The 19,548-nt window shown below is 41.0% G+C and overlaps 1 protein-coding gene across 11 annotated transcripts in view; it reads right to left on the bottom strand.

The window, feature by feature from the left end:
- The window catches only part of PKHD1 (PKHD1 ciliary IPT domain containing fibrocystin/polyductin), a 482,749-nt gene that overhangs the window by 305,068 nt on the left and 158,133 nt on the right, over positions 1-19,548 (bottom strand). For all 11 annotated transcript variants that reach the window (XR_008298567.1, XM_053222692.1, XM_053222697.1 and 8 more), the window contains one exon: positions 3,812-4,024. Coding sequence is in view for 10 of the 11 variants with exons in the window: in XM_053222692.1 (XP_053078667.1) it covers positions 3,812-4,024 (213 nt within the window). In the remaining variant the exon portion in view is untranslated. The remainder of the gene's footprint in view (positions 1-3,811; positions 4,025-19,548) is intronic.

Below are 19,548 nucleotides of genomic sequence, written 5' to 3'. Positions count from 1 at the left end.
ACATTAAAAGAAAAACATGCAACGGGCTTTCAACTCCATCTTTCCTCATGACAGCTGAACAGCAAAACCTGTTTGCTTAGCGATATGAAACCACGATAAAAATCAGCTGGAGCAGAAGGGTTCCAGGGGCAGCAATGAAGAATGAGATAGGAGACAGAAGGTGGGAAAGCACTAACGTGCCGGCCATTTGTGTGATTCTCTGGGACCAGAGCTGGAGTTAAATTAGTACCCATCAGTCAGTCCTCTCACTGTTGGACGTTAGGAATAAAATGCCTGCAAGAGGTCTCCTTGCTGGACAGTGCTCTGCTTCTGGCTATTCTGGGGCCCACGCAAATGGCTTCCAGAAGACTTTCTTGTAACCACACCCAGGAAGGGTGGTTTCCCACCCCCGGGGAGGAGCTGCACCACCAAAGATTGACATCAAAAGGTGTTCGCTGGGCAGTGGGAACAGAACAGAAGATGCCTGGGAATGTTGCTACCTCATGATTTCCCAAGCTAAAACCTCTCTCCTGCTCTGATCAGGAGTGGTAGGCAAGAAAATTAATAAGGAGAAAAGTCTCTAGGCTCCATGCCATATTTTTAAATAGAAGCCCCTCTCCCCTTCCCCCCTACAAGAAAACATGAGATAATTGGCACTGGGTACTGAGTGTTTGGGGCGGGGGAGGGATATAATAAAATAGCCATAACTAATTTTTGCTTGAGTGTTATTGTGTGCCAAATACCTCAGAGTAGTTCACAAGCAGTAGGGCTATGAGGTAGGGACCATGTTTTCCTGGTTTCATGGAGCTTAATTTGCCCAATGTCATAGCTGATAAGTGGCAGAACTGGACGGGTTTCTGATTCCAAAACTATTAACCACTAAAAACAGCACCTCTCCAAGAGTAATCAGTGGGCAACCTGAATCAAATCGCCTCAGGGGCCCACTTAAATGCATGTTTCCGGGTCCACTCAGGCCCTCCAAGTCAGACTCTGGGGGTGAGGCCCAGAAACCTGGATTTTGTAAAAAAAAATCTCCCGGACAAATCTTTTGTGCACAAGGTGGTGAATCTCATGACATCACACCAGGAAGCTGAATGAGCACTGGGTCATTAGGGACTTTGGATGCAAAGTAGTGAATCAGGTTGCTCACTGTTTTGCATACGTGACAGCAAAAGAAAATTAGTTTTCCCTTAAAGCCCCAGGGTCATCAGACCCATGGCAGGCCCTGGGAAAAGGCCAGTGAAATTATGTAACGATTTTAGCCTTACTATACTGCCCTGCCAGAGGGGAATCTAAGACCTCAGGTGTGCAGGAGAGGGAGACAGGGGAGGGCTGATGAGATGCAGGCTGGGCTGGGGGTTCCCTGACAGAGACCTAGAGAAGGGAGCCCTTACCTGGTGACTGCGCTCTCTCCCGTGCAGGGTTTCCTTCACATGAATGAAATGAGGCAATAACATTTCAGAGAGGAAAAATACCTTGTGTTCACTTCGAAAGCTTTGTGGCTTATGAGAGGTCCTAGTTACTCCCAAACTGGCAGGACTCTGGGGAAATGAGTACAGCAACCTAACCCTGGAAATGCAGGAAAGGAAAAGAGTAGGAGGTTGGGGGGCGGGGGGCCAGAGAAACAGAAGGAGAGAAGGGAAGGAGAGGAGGTGTCTGCCTTCTCAATGTCCAGTAACATCACAGGGCTAAAGTAGCAACATTGTTTTGTAAACTTCAGAATTGTCAACATATTTTAGAAGCATCTACTCTGCTTTGGTTGCCCCATAATTGATTGATGGTCAGCAATGGCACTAACGATTTTCTTAATTTGACAATTATTTAAACACAAAGGCTTAGGAGTACAGGGTACATTGAGAATGCACATACATAAGGTATACTTATGAGCTGTTATGCTGATCCTTCATAATAGAACATGAGCATGGAAAGGGTTAGAATTAAAGAAGCCAAGGAAAAGAATTAGGAGTCCTCACACTTCTGCATTTGAATTTCCATTTCTAGCAAGAGTTGTGGGTCTGCATTTTACAGGACAGTGGCTTTCAAATCAGAGGACACCCGTGATGCTTCAGAGTCCTTCAGATGATCTACAGAAAATACTGTTCTGTGCCTGCTTGCACTCTCCACCTGTGTTTTTTCAGTGCTAAACAGCAGCACATTGTATTGATGAGTCCAGGCTGTTGGACTGGAGCTAACATTGAAGACCATGGCTGAAGTTTGAATAGATAGAAAACCTTGGTGGATGCTGGGATACAACATCGATGTAAGTTCTTGCTGATGAAGATAGGAAAGAAGAGTCCTCCACAAATTAGAACTTAAGAATCAATATTGTAGACATTTTGAATTTCTCTCCAGATAGTTATAGGTTTTTTAAGCCTTACAAAATACGTTCCCAGTGTGCAGCAGTCTGGCTGGTCCAAAGATGAAATGCTTGATGAAAAGATTTCACTTCGTATCATAGAAAGCTAAAAGAGCCAAAAGAGTGCTTTTCGGTAAACAATGACTGAAGCCCATAGATGACACTAGTCCCTCCTTATCCATAGTTTTGCTTTCTATGGTTTCAGTTACCCGTGGTCAACTGCAGTCTCAAAGCAGATGATCCTCATATAGATGACTATATGTTAGAAGATCAATATTTGCCTAACACTGGGTCGCAGTGCCTACCTCATTCACCTCACTTCATGTCATTATGTAGGCATTTTATTATCTCACGTGATCACAAGAAGGGTGAGTATAAAGTAAGATATTTTGAGAGAGAGAGAGACCACATTCACATAACTTTTACTATCATATATTGTTATAGCGGTTTTATTTTATTTTTAGTTATTGCTGTTTCTCTCTTATTGTGCCTAATTTATAAATTAAACTTTATCATGGGTGTGTATGTATAGGAGAAAACATGGTATGTATATGGGTTTTGTGCTGTCCATGATTTTGGGCATCCACTGCGGGTCTTGGAACCTATCTTCCACAGATAAAGATGACTACTGTATAACAGAGCCTTGACAGAGCAAAATGGCAGAGTCCTCAGCATATGCACACATCCATGTCTAGAGTAATTATTCTATGATAGGTAATGGGGTTTTAGTTTGTTATGCCAGTATAGGAATGCCCATGTAGGTGACATCATGTTTTCTGGAGATTGAGCCTGCATTTTTATTTCCCTTTGGCTCATGCTATGTAACCAAAAGTACATAAGAATCCAGAGAGAGATACTTAAAGTTCATCATTTTATACTTTGCTGCAGTTACTAACACAAATCTCAATGGCTTACCATGACAAAGATTATTCCCTGTTCACGCTGATTCGGCAATAGGTGGACCTCAGCTCGGCCCCTACTGTCTTCATTTTGATTCCCAAACTGAAGGAGCCAATCCTACTTGGGACAGCCTCTTCTCAAGCAGAGGAAAAAGGGCAAAATGGGCAAAGCATTGTAACAGCTCTTAAAACTTCTACTTGGCCATGCAGTATATCACTTCCACTCACATTCCTTGACCAAAGCAGGTCCATGGCTAAGCCCCATGTCCCAGTAGGACAGGGAAGTGTGGTCCAACCACTGGGAGACATGAAAGTCACCTGACGGTGGGTGGAGGTTATCGAATCCTCCTACTGGTAAGTGAGGAAATAACTGGGGACTAAACGTACTCTGTCTGCCACAAGAATAATAGCCACTAGCATTTCTTACTTAAGGAAATAGTGCCCATGCTGTAATTAACTTTGTCGCCTCAGCAACAGATGGTCCAAGATTTTTAAGAGGTTTTACCATTGCCCCATCACCAGCACATGGTCTAGACACCGTTTTACCTCATCTCTTTGGGTCCACTGCTTCACTCACCATGCAGGGAAAGTGTTCCACTCCTCACAGCCAGGAACTTGACACCATATGGAAAGAAAGGGGTAGAGTGAGAACTCCCGTAGAGTTTGATCTCGGCTTTGCCTTGGAAGGGCTTGTCCTTGGATCCAATCCGGAGCTCCCCACCATCAGAAATGAGGATGGAGTATACCCTGAGCTCAATGGGTCCTGGATCCATGAAAATCAGCTTGCCTCCTAATGGCCAAAGAGAAGATTATCAGTCCCTGGGAGGATAAGGTTCACCACCTTTTGACAGTTCCAATGTCTGATGAAATCCTCTTTATTTATATACATTTGCTGTAATTTAGACTTATTTTGTCTTACTCTCTCTTCTAGAAGCACAATAGAATATGGATTGGACCCCCATGGGTAGACGCACTATACCACTAAGCCAGCTGAGGCTGGCTATCACTATTCACCACATCTCTATGTTATTTTTCATGGCAATATCCTAAATGCCCAGCAATTTAGGACTGGTCAAATAAGGGATGAGAAAGTCACCATTTTGGCCATCAATCAACAGATAAAAGCAGCCTATAAAATTAAGTTTAGAAACAAGTGAATAAGAAATAGGAATAGAAGAAAATATGGGAAAATTATAGAAATTATGACACTAGGGACTGTAATTAGGGCTGCCATCATGACGTATGCAGCATTTAACCTGGCCAACATCCATTTTACTTCAGTTTTGATAATAGACACTAATTTCCTTAAGAAATTGCTCTGCTCCACTCAACAGAGTTGAGTGGGATTGTCAATCAGAGTAGCCTGTCCTACTGTAGTCTAAGCCATGTACCCATGCTTCAAATGAAAATCTGGAGCTCAATGGAAGAGAAGACAAGAAATGTTTAGATTTTAGTAATTCCACTGGCGGCATCTAAATGAGCCTGAGAAGAGGTTTCTATTTCTGAGGCCCCCACCTGCTAAGCCCCTTCAAAATGCCCTGACAGCTATCATTTCTACACCTAATTTTCCAGACTTTCTATCAGTTCTTGTAAATGACCCAATATATTCTCCCTAAATTTCCTATTGTAAAAGAAAGTTGGTTTCCATTGTTAGCAATCAAATAAACTTAACTGATACAGATATGTTTTCTTCAATAACCAAATTTTCTGTGATGTAGGAGTATTATTTTACAATAAAATTAAATTGTGAGAGTTAAATACTTAAGAAATTAAAACATGCTTTCATCTTTATAATACTTTTCTTTAAAAGAACTTAGAATATTTGTATTTCATATAGAATTTTCCCTGTAATGCCAAAATAATTAAAGCATCCCATCTAAATAACCGCTTTAACCTGAATGAGTTACTAAATCTATCTCCCTCCTGCATATGGTTTGCAAAAGTACTGGACAAGACTCTTCTATCCTGTAACAAGGTGGTAAGAGGTTTGATTTCACACTGGAAACATCAGGAGCCCTCTTTTCCACATCCTACAACAGCTTGCCACCTAACTCAGAATGAAAGTCAAAGTCCTGATACTGGGCTGCAAAAGGCCCTTCATGATTTACCACCCATCTCCAGTTCCCCTGCATCATCATCTACAACTCACCCCTTCACTCACCTGCCCTGAACACACTGGCCTGCTTGTCAGTTCTCAGCAGGACTTACTTGTTTTCTGACCTGCTGTATTCTTCTGTCAGGTATCCCTGTGACTCACTCCCTCTTGTTTCAAATCAAATGTTAACTCCTCACTGAGGCCTTCCTCTCCAGGCTATACAAATAGCATGCCCTCACTCCTTACTCAAATGCATTTTCTTTTATAACACTTACCATCAGGCACATTATATATTTACGTGTTTAGTGTCTGCCCTCCCCCCCCCCCTACTAGAATGCATGCTTCATGAGGGCACTAATCTGTTTTGTTTACCTCTGTATTTCATTGTCTAGAACAGTGACAAATAAGTAGGTGGCACTCAATATATATAATTGTAGAGCAAACTAATAAATGGTTATATAATTTTAGAGAATCTGGATTAAGTATCTGAATTTCGTTTATGGATACACAGAAAATGGCTCAAAAAGCAGATTCTTCTGGGGGCACCTGGATGATTCAGTCGGTTAAGGGTCAGACTTCAGCTCAGGTCATGATCTCCTTGCTCAAGGGTTCAAGCCCCACGTCAGGCTCTGTGCTGACAGGCCAGAGACTGCTTCAGATACTGTGTCTCCCTCTCTCTCTGCCCCTTCCCCCTATTCACACTGTCTCAAAAAAAAAAAACATTAAAAAAATTTTTTTACAAAACAATTTCTCCTGTAGAAAGGAGATGAAGACCAAAACTCTTCAGTCGCTAAATTTAGTCCTAAATCCAATGTGCCAAGTTATTTAGTTGTATTGTTGTTTTCCAGAAATCACAACTGGAAGTATTTACTCAAACATGTACTGGAGGGATGAGAGGGAGAGCAGAAAAAGGCTAAGATGCCCTTAGTCATTTTTGTTTACTTCCATCCTAGCACAGAGATAGTGATCAGTTAACATTTGACCCAATATTCAAACGTGGAAGCCATCTCAACCCTGACCTTCTGCTCTAACATTGCTCTTCCATTTTCCTCAGTTCTCTTCATTGAACCTTCTAGGCTTATATCCTGAAACCCAAACTACACACCATCAGCAACAGTCATAGGATGTTTATGTGGATTTTACCTCTGAAAGTGTTCTCTCCTTTCAGTCACAATTTAGAACAACACACCCTATGTGGGTACCCAGTTTCTTCCTTGGTAAAATGTGCACAATAAGAGTTCTTCCCTCAGAGAATTATGATGGGATTTCTTTAAGTGAAGTTTACAGATCCCCAGTCTTGGGTCTGGCACCTATTAGACAACGCAGTGGTGTCAAGTGGCTCTTGTCAAACTCACTGTCTGCACTTGCCCCACTGGTGCCATCACTACTCATTTGCACACCTCCCCCATCACTTTAGCACTACTGGTCTCCCTCCTTCCAACATCTCACCATTGGCAGGTCCCCCTTTCCTTGTGAAGCATGGTACAGTGATACATGCTCAGGTAAGCTATTCAAGACGCAAGAAAATGTCCATTGATGTGCAGGCTTGATGCTACGGCAGCATCACGTGACTTCCAGACTTCCAGAGGACCTACTGGCAATTTTGACTTTAATTTTCCCTTCCATTGTCATCACAATGACAAGAATAATTATCAAAAATGCAATAATAGTGGGGCGCCTGGGTGGCTCAGTCGGTTGAGCATCCGACTTCGGCTCAGGTCATGATCTCATGGTTCCTGGGTTTGAGGCCCGCGTTGGGCTCTGTGCTGACAGCTCAGAGCCTGGAGCCTGCTTTAGCTTCTGTGTCTCCCTCTCTCTCTGCCCCTAACCCACTCGCATTCTGTCTCTGTCTCTCTCAAAAATAAATAAACATTAAAAAAAATTTTTTTAAACACATGCAGTAATAGTCATTAATCCTGCTGTGAACAAGAGGGAAGAAATGTGACCTCTTTACTAAAACTTTTCCATTCACAGTCACATGTCATTAATGTCCCAACTAATTATTTTCAACTGGTGGACCATGGATTTGCATGGTATGACTCCTCCATTATAAATAGTCAGGAAATCTGAACTGACCTTGATGAGCAAGTGGTGGAAACAGGGGGCAGACTCTGCCTATTAGCCTCTCAATGACCCTCAATAAGTCCCATAAAATTGCTAGGTCTTAGATTACCCAGTTTCCAGATCTGTCCTACTCAGTGCCTGGGGATGATCTGTTTTCTCATCATTCCCATGCAGGACAGAACCATGCATTCACCGAGACTCTTTCCAGCTTTAAAACATTGGACATCTACATCTTCAAGAATGCATTTGGATGTGTCTTTGGCACTGATGGAGACAGAGAGCTCATGTATTCCTGATACCGCCTATGCTGCAGTAAACTTGGCATTTCACTTGGGAAGAGTATCAACATACATAGTCAGAAATTCAAATAATTCTACAGGGAAAAGAATGGTGCTAACACTTATTAAGCCCCTACTGTATGTCAAAATCTTTAGATGTGTTGTCTGAAATGACCTTCAAAATAAGTCTGAAGTCAGTATCATGCATCATATTTCACAGTCCAGAGAGTGAGAGGTGGGAGAGGTGGTCTCTCTCAGCCCAGAATGAGCAGAGCAAGCCTTAGAACCCAGGACCACCTTCCAGAAGAGTTCATATTCAATCTACATCTGCAAACCCTCCCAGGTCGCTTTTTTATTAATTAGAATTATCACAGTTATATTTAAAGAAAAACATGTGTTAACCTAAGTGAAGTTTGCCTGTGGCTTGTTTATATACGTTTTATTTCCATTTTGTAAATGTAGATATACCTTGCCTCATGCAAAACAGGATTTGAGGCAGAATACAAGGATTAGTGGGTAAATTTATAAACCTGGGCTTTGTTCCTCATCCCATCAAGCGAAATATTAAACACACAAAAACAAATGGGTAGAAATTTAGAAACGTCATTTACTGAGGGGAGCTAATAATGACGCTAATGAAGGGAGAAAATGAATGATTGGTGTTGGCAAGAGTACTAAAAACAGGACTAATTAATTAATATGATAACCATTACTCCCTGCTAAAAAGCCTTCCCTCCTTACTTATCAGTGGCAAGTATAAGGAAATCTAGGTAAATTAAGAAGAGAGTTTGATGAGGAATTCATCTCTTTTTAATTGAAATAATTAAAAGTGGTAACAAAAATGAAAGCTTCTCAGTGTGAAAGAATGTAAGGTTTATACCCAAGCTAGCTCTGTTCCAAGGCCCCAAGTGTTATCTCCTCACACTTTATTAGCTTAAAACAAATATCCAGTGAGCTGCTTTGGAGTGTAGTGACTTGAGATAGGAGGGCACAGGGAGGACTTTATTCCTCCACTTTATAGAGCTTGACCACATTTCTGAGCACTGAAATAAAGAGCAGGGCTGAAATCGGCCTGTGGCTGTGACCCTTAAGTTGCTTATTATGATTGTTCATGAAAGCTGAGTATGTCCCACAAGTGACCTTGGGTAATTTTATAAAAATCAATCAACCATCATTATTGTTACTTCCCCTCTAAAATAAATAAATGAACACAACTTTTTACATGTAATCACTCTTTTCCATTCAACATCCCTTTTATTTCTTTTAAAGGGAAGTCAAGGAGACTTTTAGCAGCTAGCTCATGTTTGCAAAGTACATCAAAACCTGCTTTTCGCTAACCCCACAATTAGCCATCCTCTGTAATAACCGCGGAATGATTTGTTGTATGTGTTTTGAAAAAAAAAATTACACAGTTCTAGCTATTTTCCCCTTTACGGTAAGAATCTAGAGTATAAATATTTTACCACACAATAAGACTCCAAAGGAACTGGCTACTCCTTCTATTTGCAATTCTTTGCCTCCCTTCCCTTGACCCCTCCCCAGCTAGGCCTTTGCCTGACAAGTCTGTAAGAACTGGTCCTATGAAGGTCATGATGGCATCCAGACTGGTGAATCCAAGTCTCGATGCTCTGTTCTCGCCTGTCCTGAGTGGCCAGCAGTATATGATAGGCTAAGTAACTCCTTTCTGGAAAATCCTTCCCCTCACTGGCCAACACTGTGCTCTCCTGGTTTTCCTCCTACTCCCCAAGACTCCCCTCCTAGCCTCCTCAGACTCCTCCTGATTGTCCCAACTACTGACATGCAGAGTATCTCAACACTCAGTCCTTCTACCACTTTTCTTATCATTCTATGAACGAGGTTGTCTCACCTTGTCCTGGGGATTTAAATACCATCACAGGCTAACAGCTGATGACTCCCAAACTGGTATCTCCAAGGCCCACCTCTGCCCTCAGTTCAAACTCACATACCCAACTACCACTCAATATCTCTCCTTAGATGTCTCACAAGCTCCTCAACTGAGCACATTCAAAAAAATGAATTCCTCACCTTGTCCCACAGATCATCCCACAGTCCTTGCCGAGGCCGCAAATGGTAACTCCATTCTTCCAGGTGCTCAGTCTGAAAATTCTAGCATCAACTTTCACTCTCACAGCCAATTCTCCAAGAAATTTTGTGCATCCTGCCTTCAGAAAATCCCCACGATCTAAGGACTTCTCACCACTTCCACAGCTACCGCTGGGGTCTAAGTCACTCTCATCTCATCCCCAGATTATTGCAACAGCCTCTCAATTCTGCTCCCTGCTTCTGTCCCCACCCCCACCTGCACCACAGGGTCTATTCTCAAAACAGCATCAAGTGTAATTGTTTTCTTTTCTGTGAACCTTGTCATGTCACCTCTCTGCTCAGAGTTTCCAGTGGCTCCCACCACACTTGGAGGCAAAGCTGACCAAATCCTACAGGCTTGGTCCTCTCTGGCCCAGTCTCACTCTGCTCTCCTTCAGGCTCCCAGTCCTCTGTTGCACTGACCTTCTTACTCTCCCTACGTCACGGCCTTTGCCTTACTGTGTGCAAATCCCACCAACTGCCACTAAACTCCCTCTCCACCCACTCCATTTGCTTAGCAAATCGAACAAAACTATAATTTACATTCTTGACTGCCTTCTTTAGAGAAATGAACTCTGTGAGAGCAAGAATTTTGGTCTATTTCTTTCACAACCATAGCCCCTATACCTACAACAGTGGCTGGTCCATAGGGAACTTGGCAAGTGGTCAATAAATACATGTTGAATAAGTAGGAGTTGAAGTTACAGAAGTGAATGAGGTCTCCCAGGGTGCCTGGATGGCACAGTAGGTTCAACTTCCAACTTCAGCTCAGGTCATGACCTCGCAATTCATGAACTTAAGCCCTATAGGACCGGGCTATCTGCTATCAATGTATAGCCTACTTCAGATCTTCTGTACGCCTTTCTCTGCCCTTCTCTGGCTCATTCACACACTTTCTCTCTCTTTCTCTCTCTCTCTCTCAAAAATAAATAAAAACTTTTAAAAAAGAAGACATTAATGAGGTCTCCCAGGGAGATCGTGGAGAGGGAGAACAGAAGAGAGATAAGAGAAACAAACTGTCAAATATTAATATCTGAAAACCAGACTAAGGAGAGGAAGTAGCAAGATTCTTCGGTGTGGGTCACAAAACTTAGGTGAATTACAAGATTTGGAAGGTCCTAGTGACATAAGCTCTAGGAAGAATTTTAAGAACTAGGAAGGTGGTAGATGAAAAGATGTCATTATGTGAACTTCAGAAGGTTTGGGGGAGAAAGGGTGCAGAGCAAGAGTGCACTTCCTTAGTGGGTGAAAGCCAGGTGATAAAATGAACCCAGTGAGAATGACTCCAGGGTTAAGCAGAGGGAAAGTCAGACGGGAATGGAGGCAAGGCCCAGGTAGGCATCTGAGGACCTCAATTAATTCCATCAATCTATAACCCAAACTAGATAATTCATTGCTCAAAGCCTGAACTCCCTAAATTTGTATATATAAATTATTCCATTTACTTGTTTATATTGATGAACCCCCATTCAGTTTTTTGAGTCAACCTTAAATAATTCCTTAAAACATTTAGCAGCCTGGATCTGGTTACCTTTCCTGTAGTTATACACTCAAATACATAGGGAAGCCTCTGGAATTCTCTCTCTCCCTGGAGAATTGTAGAAAACTATCCATTCAGGGTGGACAGACCCCTCCTCTGCCTGGGTAAGAAGAGCTGGCTGAGCTATCCGGGCCCATTACTGCACCCTACCGGACGGTGTTGCTGTAGGGGTGGGCATCAGGAGGAGGTGAGAGAGAGAGAGAGGGGAGAAAAGTAGTACTGGGGGAAGACAGACACAGCCCAAAGCTGTGTTGGGGATGCACACAGCTTCCTTTGTTGGCAAGATCCGGATTAGGCTTGTGCCTGATCCACTGGAGCAGAGCCTAGAAGCCTTCGAGGTGGGCTTGTCCCCGGCCAGAAAGGCGGAAAATCAATTTGGCTGGCAAACGAGAGCCCCCAAGAGCTCAGTGCACGCTCCATAATCCTATCCACTAGCAGCTCAGGAAATAGATGCCTGAGCCCTCACATATTCATGGGGGATGTGAGGCATAAATCAGGCTTTAAGGATTGGGGGCGAAGGGAATGGACTCTCGGGCTGGTTACTAATTAATCAAGCACAGAACACCTAAACCTAGCAACCTGGGAGCAAGCCACACACACACAGGCACAGGCTGCTGCTGCTGCTGCTTTTCCTGATGGTTTTTTTTTTTTTTTCATTTCAATTAAAATAGATATCGAATGAAAATTTCCCCTTTAGCTGATGCTGCTTATGCATCCCCCCGTTCTTCCTTTAATTAAAAAACATGCTTATTGCAATACTTGCCAGAATCACTTTAACGGTATTTTAATTGTAATGTCTCTGCCTGATTACAAAAAGAAAATATGAACTCAAAAGTATGGGCAAAAGATGTTCTCAGGGTGCAGGAAAAGAATCACACACCTCTCTGAAATGGATGCCACGTGCTAATTCCTTAATTAGCCCAGTATTACTGTCAAACTGGCAATGGAGACTGGGGGGTGGGGGTGGGGGTGGGGTGGGGGGAATATCTGAAGTAAAATCACTGACTCAGAGCCACACACTATGGCAGTTGGGAGACATCATTTTCATCAGCTCTGATTTCCCTGGCAGGATAGAGAACCACATGTAATGAAGAATGCCATGCTCAGGACTGGCCCTTGCAATGTGGCCAGCCAAGTTTTCACTGTTCTTTGCAAAGGGTCCATAGCCTTTGGGAAAAGATTAGCAGGGCTATATTCATTGGCTTCCAGTCCTGACAATTCTTTATGGCTCCCTTTACTACTTTAGCCTAGTAGTTCTCAAACTTGAACATGCATAGAAGTCACCTGGAGGTCTCCAAACACAGATTGGCAGGTCTCATACCCAAAGCTGATTTGCTATGGGGCCCCAAAATTTGCATTTCTAGCAAGTTCCCACATGATACTGATGTTGATCAGGGACCACACTTTGAAAACTACTGCTCTAGGTAAATTAAGCCATTGCTCTAAGTGTCCATAGTCTTATGCTGTATACTCTCATCTAAAATCGGTTGAAAACTACAAGGCTGGTATTGCAAATTAATTCACTTCTTCATTCATCCAACATTTGCTGTTATTTTCCACCCTTTCTGCTAGGTGCTGACATTAAAAAAAAAAATGCAAAAAATACAGTCTCTACAGCCACAAGGTCAGGTGAAGTTTAATTGCCCCCGGTAAATAGAAACACCCTGGTTTTAGTGAATTGGCCAATTTTACAGATAATTGAGAAAGATAAAGATTGTCAATCAGTTTTTACTTTTTGCTCTGAAACATAAAACTCATTAAGTTAACTTTATAAATTAATTAACTCTACACTAACTATAAGGTGTAAACATATTCGTGGGAAAGAAACTACTAGAAATATTCAAAGGAACCAAAACACAGATACAAATAAATGCCTTCGTCATTATAGCTACTATCATCAATTGCTACTTAACTAAACCGTGGTTCCTTTCTATCTCCCAAAAAGCATCACTTCCTTTTTCCAACACAGCTTCTAGCATTTAAGTAGTCAAGTCCCTCAGCTGTTCCATGGATTTCTAAAAAGTCACTTAAAATCTCAGGGTGGTGGAGAGGAAGCTGTTTGTAAGGAGGAAATGAAAAGACCAGGGGAACAAAAAAAGAACAATCCACAATCACACAAAAGAACAAAAACCTATCTTTTCTTTAAAGTCTATACCAGGCAGATAAAAAAAAATCTCTCTAGCTACCAAGTAACTCATTCATTCAAATGATCTCCTTCCTTCTATCAACATTCAATTAGCATGGACTCATTCACATTTTTTTAAATATTTATTTATTTTTGAGAGAAACAGAGCACAAGTGGGGTAGGGGCAGAGAGAGAGGGAGACACAGAATCTGAAACAGTCTCCAGACTCCCAGCTGTAAGTACAGAGCCCGACTCAGGGCCCGAACCCATGACCCGTGACACCATTACCTGAGCTGAAATCAGATGCTTAACCAAGTGAGCCACACAGGCACCCCCCAATCACATTTTTTAATAGCCTTCCAACTTGATACATTTCTCGAAGCAGTTCAAAAGGTTCCAGGTCTAATTGTTCTCTGACTATTGTGAACATAATTTGGCTATAGCATAATAACTTCACAAGTGAAAGATCACAGTTGTTTCCTCATAGTATTTATTTATTTAAAAAATGGAAACTCCTACCTTTTCCTGACCCTCAGGAATATTACAGTACATGAGAAATAAAAGTAATGAAATGCTTAGTCTCTGATTTTTATGTGTGTAAGAATCCTGGGTACATAAGCATCCCAGATTTCCAGTTCTGCTTTTGACCTTGATAAAGAGGATATGGAAAACATTAATCAAAAAAATGAGGTAAACACTTAAGGAGATGGGTGTCTGAGTGGCTCAGTTGGTAAAGCATCTGACTTCAGCTCAGGTCATGATCTCATGATTCGTAGGTTCAAGCCCGGTGTCAGGCTCTGTGCGGACAGCTCAGAGCCTGGAGCCTGTTTCAGATTCTGTCTCCTTCTCTCTCTACTCCTCCCCTGCTCACACTCTGTCTCTCAAAGATGAATAAACATTTAAAAAAATTTTTTTTTAAAAAGAGGTAAGGAGAGATCAAACCCTGAAGGACCCTATAAGCCATATTAAGGAGTTTAGGTTTGATTTTAAAGGCTAATGGAAAGTCAGTGAAGGCTTTTAAGTAAGAAAGTTTGAAATATTTATCTTTCATTACTGAAAATATTACAGCTTCTGTGCTAGGAAGGGACTGGTCCCTTTTCGATAGCATTTTTCATGTTACAACATTCAAGTTGTCAAGACATAAAACTGTAAATTGTTTAATATCTATCTATCTGTCTGTCTGCCCATCTATTGAAAGCATGTCCTTTCTCATAGCTATGGCTTATCTTTCATTTAAGGCTAATCAAGCGTGTCTGGGACTGTTCTCTGGAGGTAAATAATGTAAGTCATTGCCTGATTGGGAAAAATAAGGGGTTTCAGAGCCAAGTGTCCCCCACAGTAAAAAGCCTTTGTCTCTGATCTCCTGATACACAAATAGTAAATGAAATTGGTCACTGTCTGGACTAATCCACTAACATTTGAGAATACCAGGAAGGACTCCGATTACAGAGAAATCCACAACTGACGTTAATCTGCCTCTTTAGGTCAGAAATTCATTCATTAGTTCACTCATTCAACAATTATTTGAATACCTACTATGTACCTGAAGATGTAATGTTCTCTCTATACAATGGTGAGCAAAAACAGACCTGGATCCTACTTTCTTAAGTGTATAACCTATATCACCCATTCTCCAAAGGTAGAGGGAATTAAAAAACACACCCTAATATTAAATATATAGTCACCAGCAAAAGACTAACATATGGAGACACACAAGGTAAAGGGGATTCAGGGTGGGTTTCAAAAAGGCAGGTCTGGGGTGCCTGGGTGGCTCAGTTCGTTGAGCATCCGACTTCAGCTCAGGTCATGATCTCATGGTTCAAGAGTTTTGAGCCCCATGTTGGTTTCATTGCTGCCAACACTGAGTCCGCTTTGGATCCTCTGTCCCCCCTCTTTCCTGCTTGTGCCCTCACTTGCTCTCCCTCAAAGATAAATAAAACATTTAAAAAAAAACCCAAAAATGTCAGATTATTTCTTTCTGGATGCTGACATCTTCACGAGGCTTCCTCTTTTGACTACTGCAAAACTCAGCCCATTCTGGAGCACCATGATTGGAAAAGTGGGAAGAAAGCACATTAACTCCTTTATTGCACTTCCCTCCTAACAAAGGGAAAAAAGTCACCATCAATTCCATTTTCTGCATTGATTTGAGGACCAGCACCTTACTCAAAGCTAAAGGAGAATCTGTGGCTCCCTCAAATTTGAACTCAGGCCCTCGGTTTCCTGACCAAACTGCAATAAGTCAAACTTGCTGCGCTGTGTGCACATAATTATCCCATCCCCTGCCTTGAAGAGTAGCTATGTTTCAGCTGGAGAAGAGTCAATCTCCTTTTTCCACCAACTTTTAATTACTTTAAACATACCAATTTGTAACAAATTTTACCAGCCCAAATAACCTTCTCATGTTGACCAATATATTATATACTTAAGAAAGAAGGAAATATTAATGCAGAATATTTCATTTTTATCAAAACTCCAGCCTGCCTGTGGTTAGATTTTAAATCCATGCTGATATCTGTGAGGTCAAAATTATAGGCACTGGGTAATCTGCCCAGTGACTCACAGAGACCGAATGCACACGGAAACCACAAGCTATGTCCCAGGGCAGTCCTGCCTCATGGCATTCCCAGATCACAACACTGGTAAAGCATTACCCGAAGCCCGCACCTAGTGAAACTGAGGCTGATTGGGTGCTAACCACAAGGAACAAAGTGTAGAATCCTGAGGATTAAAAAAAAAAAAAAAGGCTGTGCTGGGTCCAGCACCAAAAACCTCACTCTGAAATCCTCAAATCCTTTCCAGGGATGAAAAAATTCCGCAAAGAACTTGATAGTGGATCAAGAGAAGATAGCTCATCTCAACGAGCCAAGAATATTCATTTGCATACCACAGAAATCCCAAATATACTAAAGAGATCTCAGTACCTTCAAAACTGTAGACCACAAAAAATCAGAGAAAACAAGACCATATTCTGAACAGCACCAGAAAAACACACTTCCATTAAGTCAAAATAACAAGGAAAATGGAGACAACCAAATGGACAGACTCTGCTCCTGCCATCTCTGTATCTTTCCCTCTCCTGCCATAGAAAGAAAAGCACTTCAACATGTATTCTGAAGATAACAGAGGCAAAAGCAATACGACGTCCTTATTACCAAGCTAATTCTTTCAGTAATCCAGTTTGCTTTGTATATAGAAGCAGCCACTATCTGTAAATAAAATTGCAACTTAGGCCTGATATTTCAGCCATCTCTTCTGTTATCCCCATCATTCCGGAAAACAAAACAAAACAAAACAAAACAAAAACTATTAATTGGGTGTTTACTCTGGACCAAGCCCTGTGCTGAGGGCTTTACAAACATTCCCTCATGTAATATTCAAAACACCCATCTGAGTTGCACAATACTTTGTAGACTTGCCACACAATAGCAAACAAGTAAATGATAGTCATCATTGTTACTGTTGCTGTCATTATAACAGCCATGACCCTAATGAGAAATGTGAGGTTTATGGAGGTTATGCAACTTGCCCAAGGTCACAGGACTAGTAAGAAGCAAAAACCAGATTCAGACTGTTTTCTCTGGCCCAAAAGCCTGCTAAGCATTTAACTGCTTTGGTATACACCAGTAGACCAAGAAATAGAAAATCACATTAAAGGAGACCAGTGCACTATTAAGCAGCAACAGAGACTAGAAATAAGTTTCTGCTCAAGCATTTTAAAGGGATGGCATTGTAAGTAGGAAGAAACTGAAATGTCTTCCTTCTGAAAGCCCAAAACCAAGGGAAGATGGGTTTCTAGAGTTCATTCCCCCATTGACCCTTTCTTAATCATTATTTCTAGGCCACTTTATGTCAAACTGCCTGGCCATCAGAAGTGAGAGAAATTCATTGCTTCATTCAGAAAATATGAATGTTTCTCCAACTAGAGACTGCAAACTCAAGATCCTTGTCCAGGATGCATAACGGCTCTGACAAGAGGGTAACATCCCTCCTTTGTTATTATGGCTCATCATAATTACTTGGGATAAAATAATAAATTTTAATTCAGCGATGCTTATGGCCGTCGGGCATCTTAACATAAAAGAACAAAAAATATAATTAATTAAATCAAGGCAATATGCCTATTTCCATCCCAGCTCATTAGTATTAATTGATTGGTTTAATTCTCTTTTGTGTTTAATAGTACCTCCTAAAAATCAATCTAAAAAAGAGGGAGAAATGGAAGGGAGAAGTAGAGATGGTAAGTAAATGAAAGTTCTGAATATTTTGTTAATTAACTCAAAATATAATAAATATAGCTTACACTCTTATGGTCACAAAAATAATGTGCCACTTTTTAATAAAGTTCAGGAATCAGTACATATAGCATCATAAATAATGGCTAAAATTTTGCCTCAAAGAAATGTATAATCTTCCTCTCTAAGTTGTACTAATAAGAAAAGACTATCAATTCTATTTTACAGATGGAAATACAAGGAAGGCACAGAGAATTCAAGACTCTTGAGGGCCATATGTAGAGGTGCTGTATTAGTTTTCCTGTTGTAGGGGCCTACCTAGTCTTCTACATATTAGAATGCTGGCTTCCATGTATGGAAAAATAACATAGAAGATGCAATATTTTCATAAAGTAGTTCTAAATATAGTTGTTGGGTGATCTAATTTCACTTTTATGTAACACTAATCCTTTTCTTAAAGTATATATATTCTTCACGTAGAATGTCACCTTTGTAATGTGGGAATGGAGGAGAAAGTGCCTCCACCAGTGATACTTTTTATTTTGTTTGTTAAAATCTTTTGAAAAGATTATTTCTGGCTTGAAACTTTTCATGCTTTATCTTGGCCCATAGATGATATCAGAAACCGAAAGAAAACTCCACTCAGCTATTTTTGTGATACCATGAATGGGTATGAGAAAGAGAGACAGGGGTGCTGAGATGGTTCAGTCAGTTAAGCGTCTAACTCTTGATTTCGACCCAGGTCATGACCTCACGGTTTGTGGGATCGAGCTTTGTGTCAGGCTATACACTGACAGTGTGGAGCCTGCTTGGGACTTTCTCTCTCTCTCTCCCTCTCTCTCTATCCCTCCCCCACTTGGGTGTCTGGCTCTCTCTCTCAAAATAAATTAACATTTTTTAAAAGGGAAAAGAGAGTAACAGAGATTCAGAGACTGAATTACTGTTGATGATGATGATTCAATCTTATATTTGAATAAACTTTTTATTATCCCTCAAGTACTTTCACACAGTGTATAGTCAAGAGAAGATATTATAGGTTTAGAGCAATACTAGCAACCAGATTTTTGAGAGTTGGAGTCCTTTACCAGTTCCGAATGCCTTTTAGAAACAGAAAAATAACTTACCAATGGATTTTATATTTCTCACAATTCACAGTGGCATACACTTATATATAGGTATATGTATGTAAATATATGTATTTATGTGTATATATGTGTGCATATATACATGTGTGTTTACATATGTACCTATGCATACGTATATACCTATATATGTAAGAACAACTAAAGACAATAAAAGTTAGGAAAAGTGATAATTAAGAAAGCAAGAGTTTAAAAATTATGCTTTTTAAATTTCATACGGGATCTGAACTCTGCATCATTTTAGCTGTCCATCAACCATAAGCACATGGTTTCATTCAACCATCAACACATACTCAGTATCCTACACACTGAAGAGACAGTAGTAAATAGATTGGTGAAGTCATTTGCCTTTTGGAGGTTATGCTAGCAGAGGAAGCAGACTATGAACCAACAAGTAAATTTATAATATGTGAGGATAAATTGTTATGAAGAAGGTAAAGCAAAATAAAAGGAAAGAGAATAGTAAGAAGTGGTTGCAATTTCTGAAAAGATGACCATCAAGGCCTCTCTAATAAGTTGATATTGTCTCAGAGAACAAACAAAATAAGTGAGCCAGCCACATGCATACCTGGAGGAAGAGTATTCCAGGCAAAAGACATTTTGGGCAAAGGCGTGAGGTATGTGTACACCTGGTATGTTTATAGAAGAGCTGAAACAGAATGAATGAGGAAGACCGGTCAATGAGGGGACCAGAAGTTTGATAACGGTTAAGTTTAGATTATTCCTAATGAA

Source organism: Acinonyx jubatus, chromosome B2 (assembly GCF_027475565.1).
Source record: "Acinonyx jubatus isolate Ajub_Pintada_27869175 chromosome B2, VMU_Ajub_asm_v1.0, whole genome shotgun sequence".
NCBI classification, from domain to species: domain Eukaryota; kingdom Metazoa; phylum Chordata; class Mammalia; order Carnivora; family Felidae; genus Acinonyx; species Acinonyx jubatus.
This window is presented reverse-complemented; position numbering and strand designations above follow the sequence as displayed.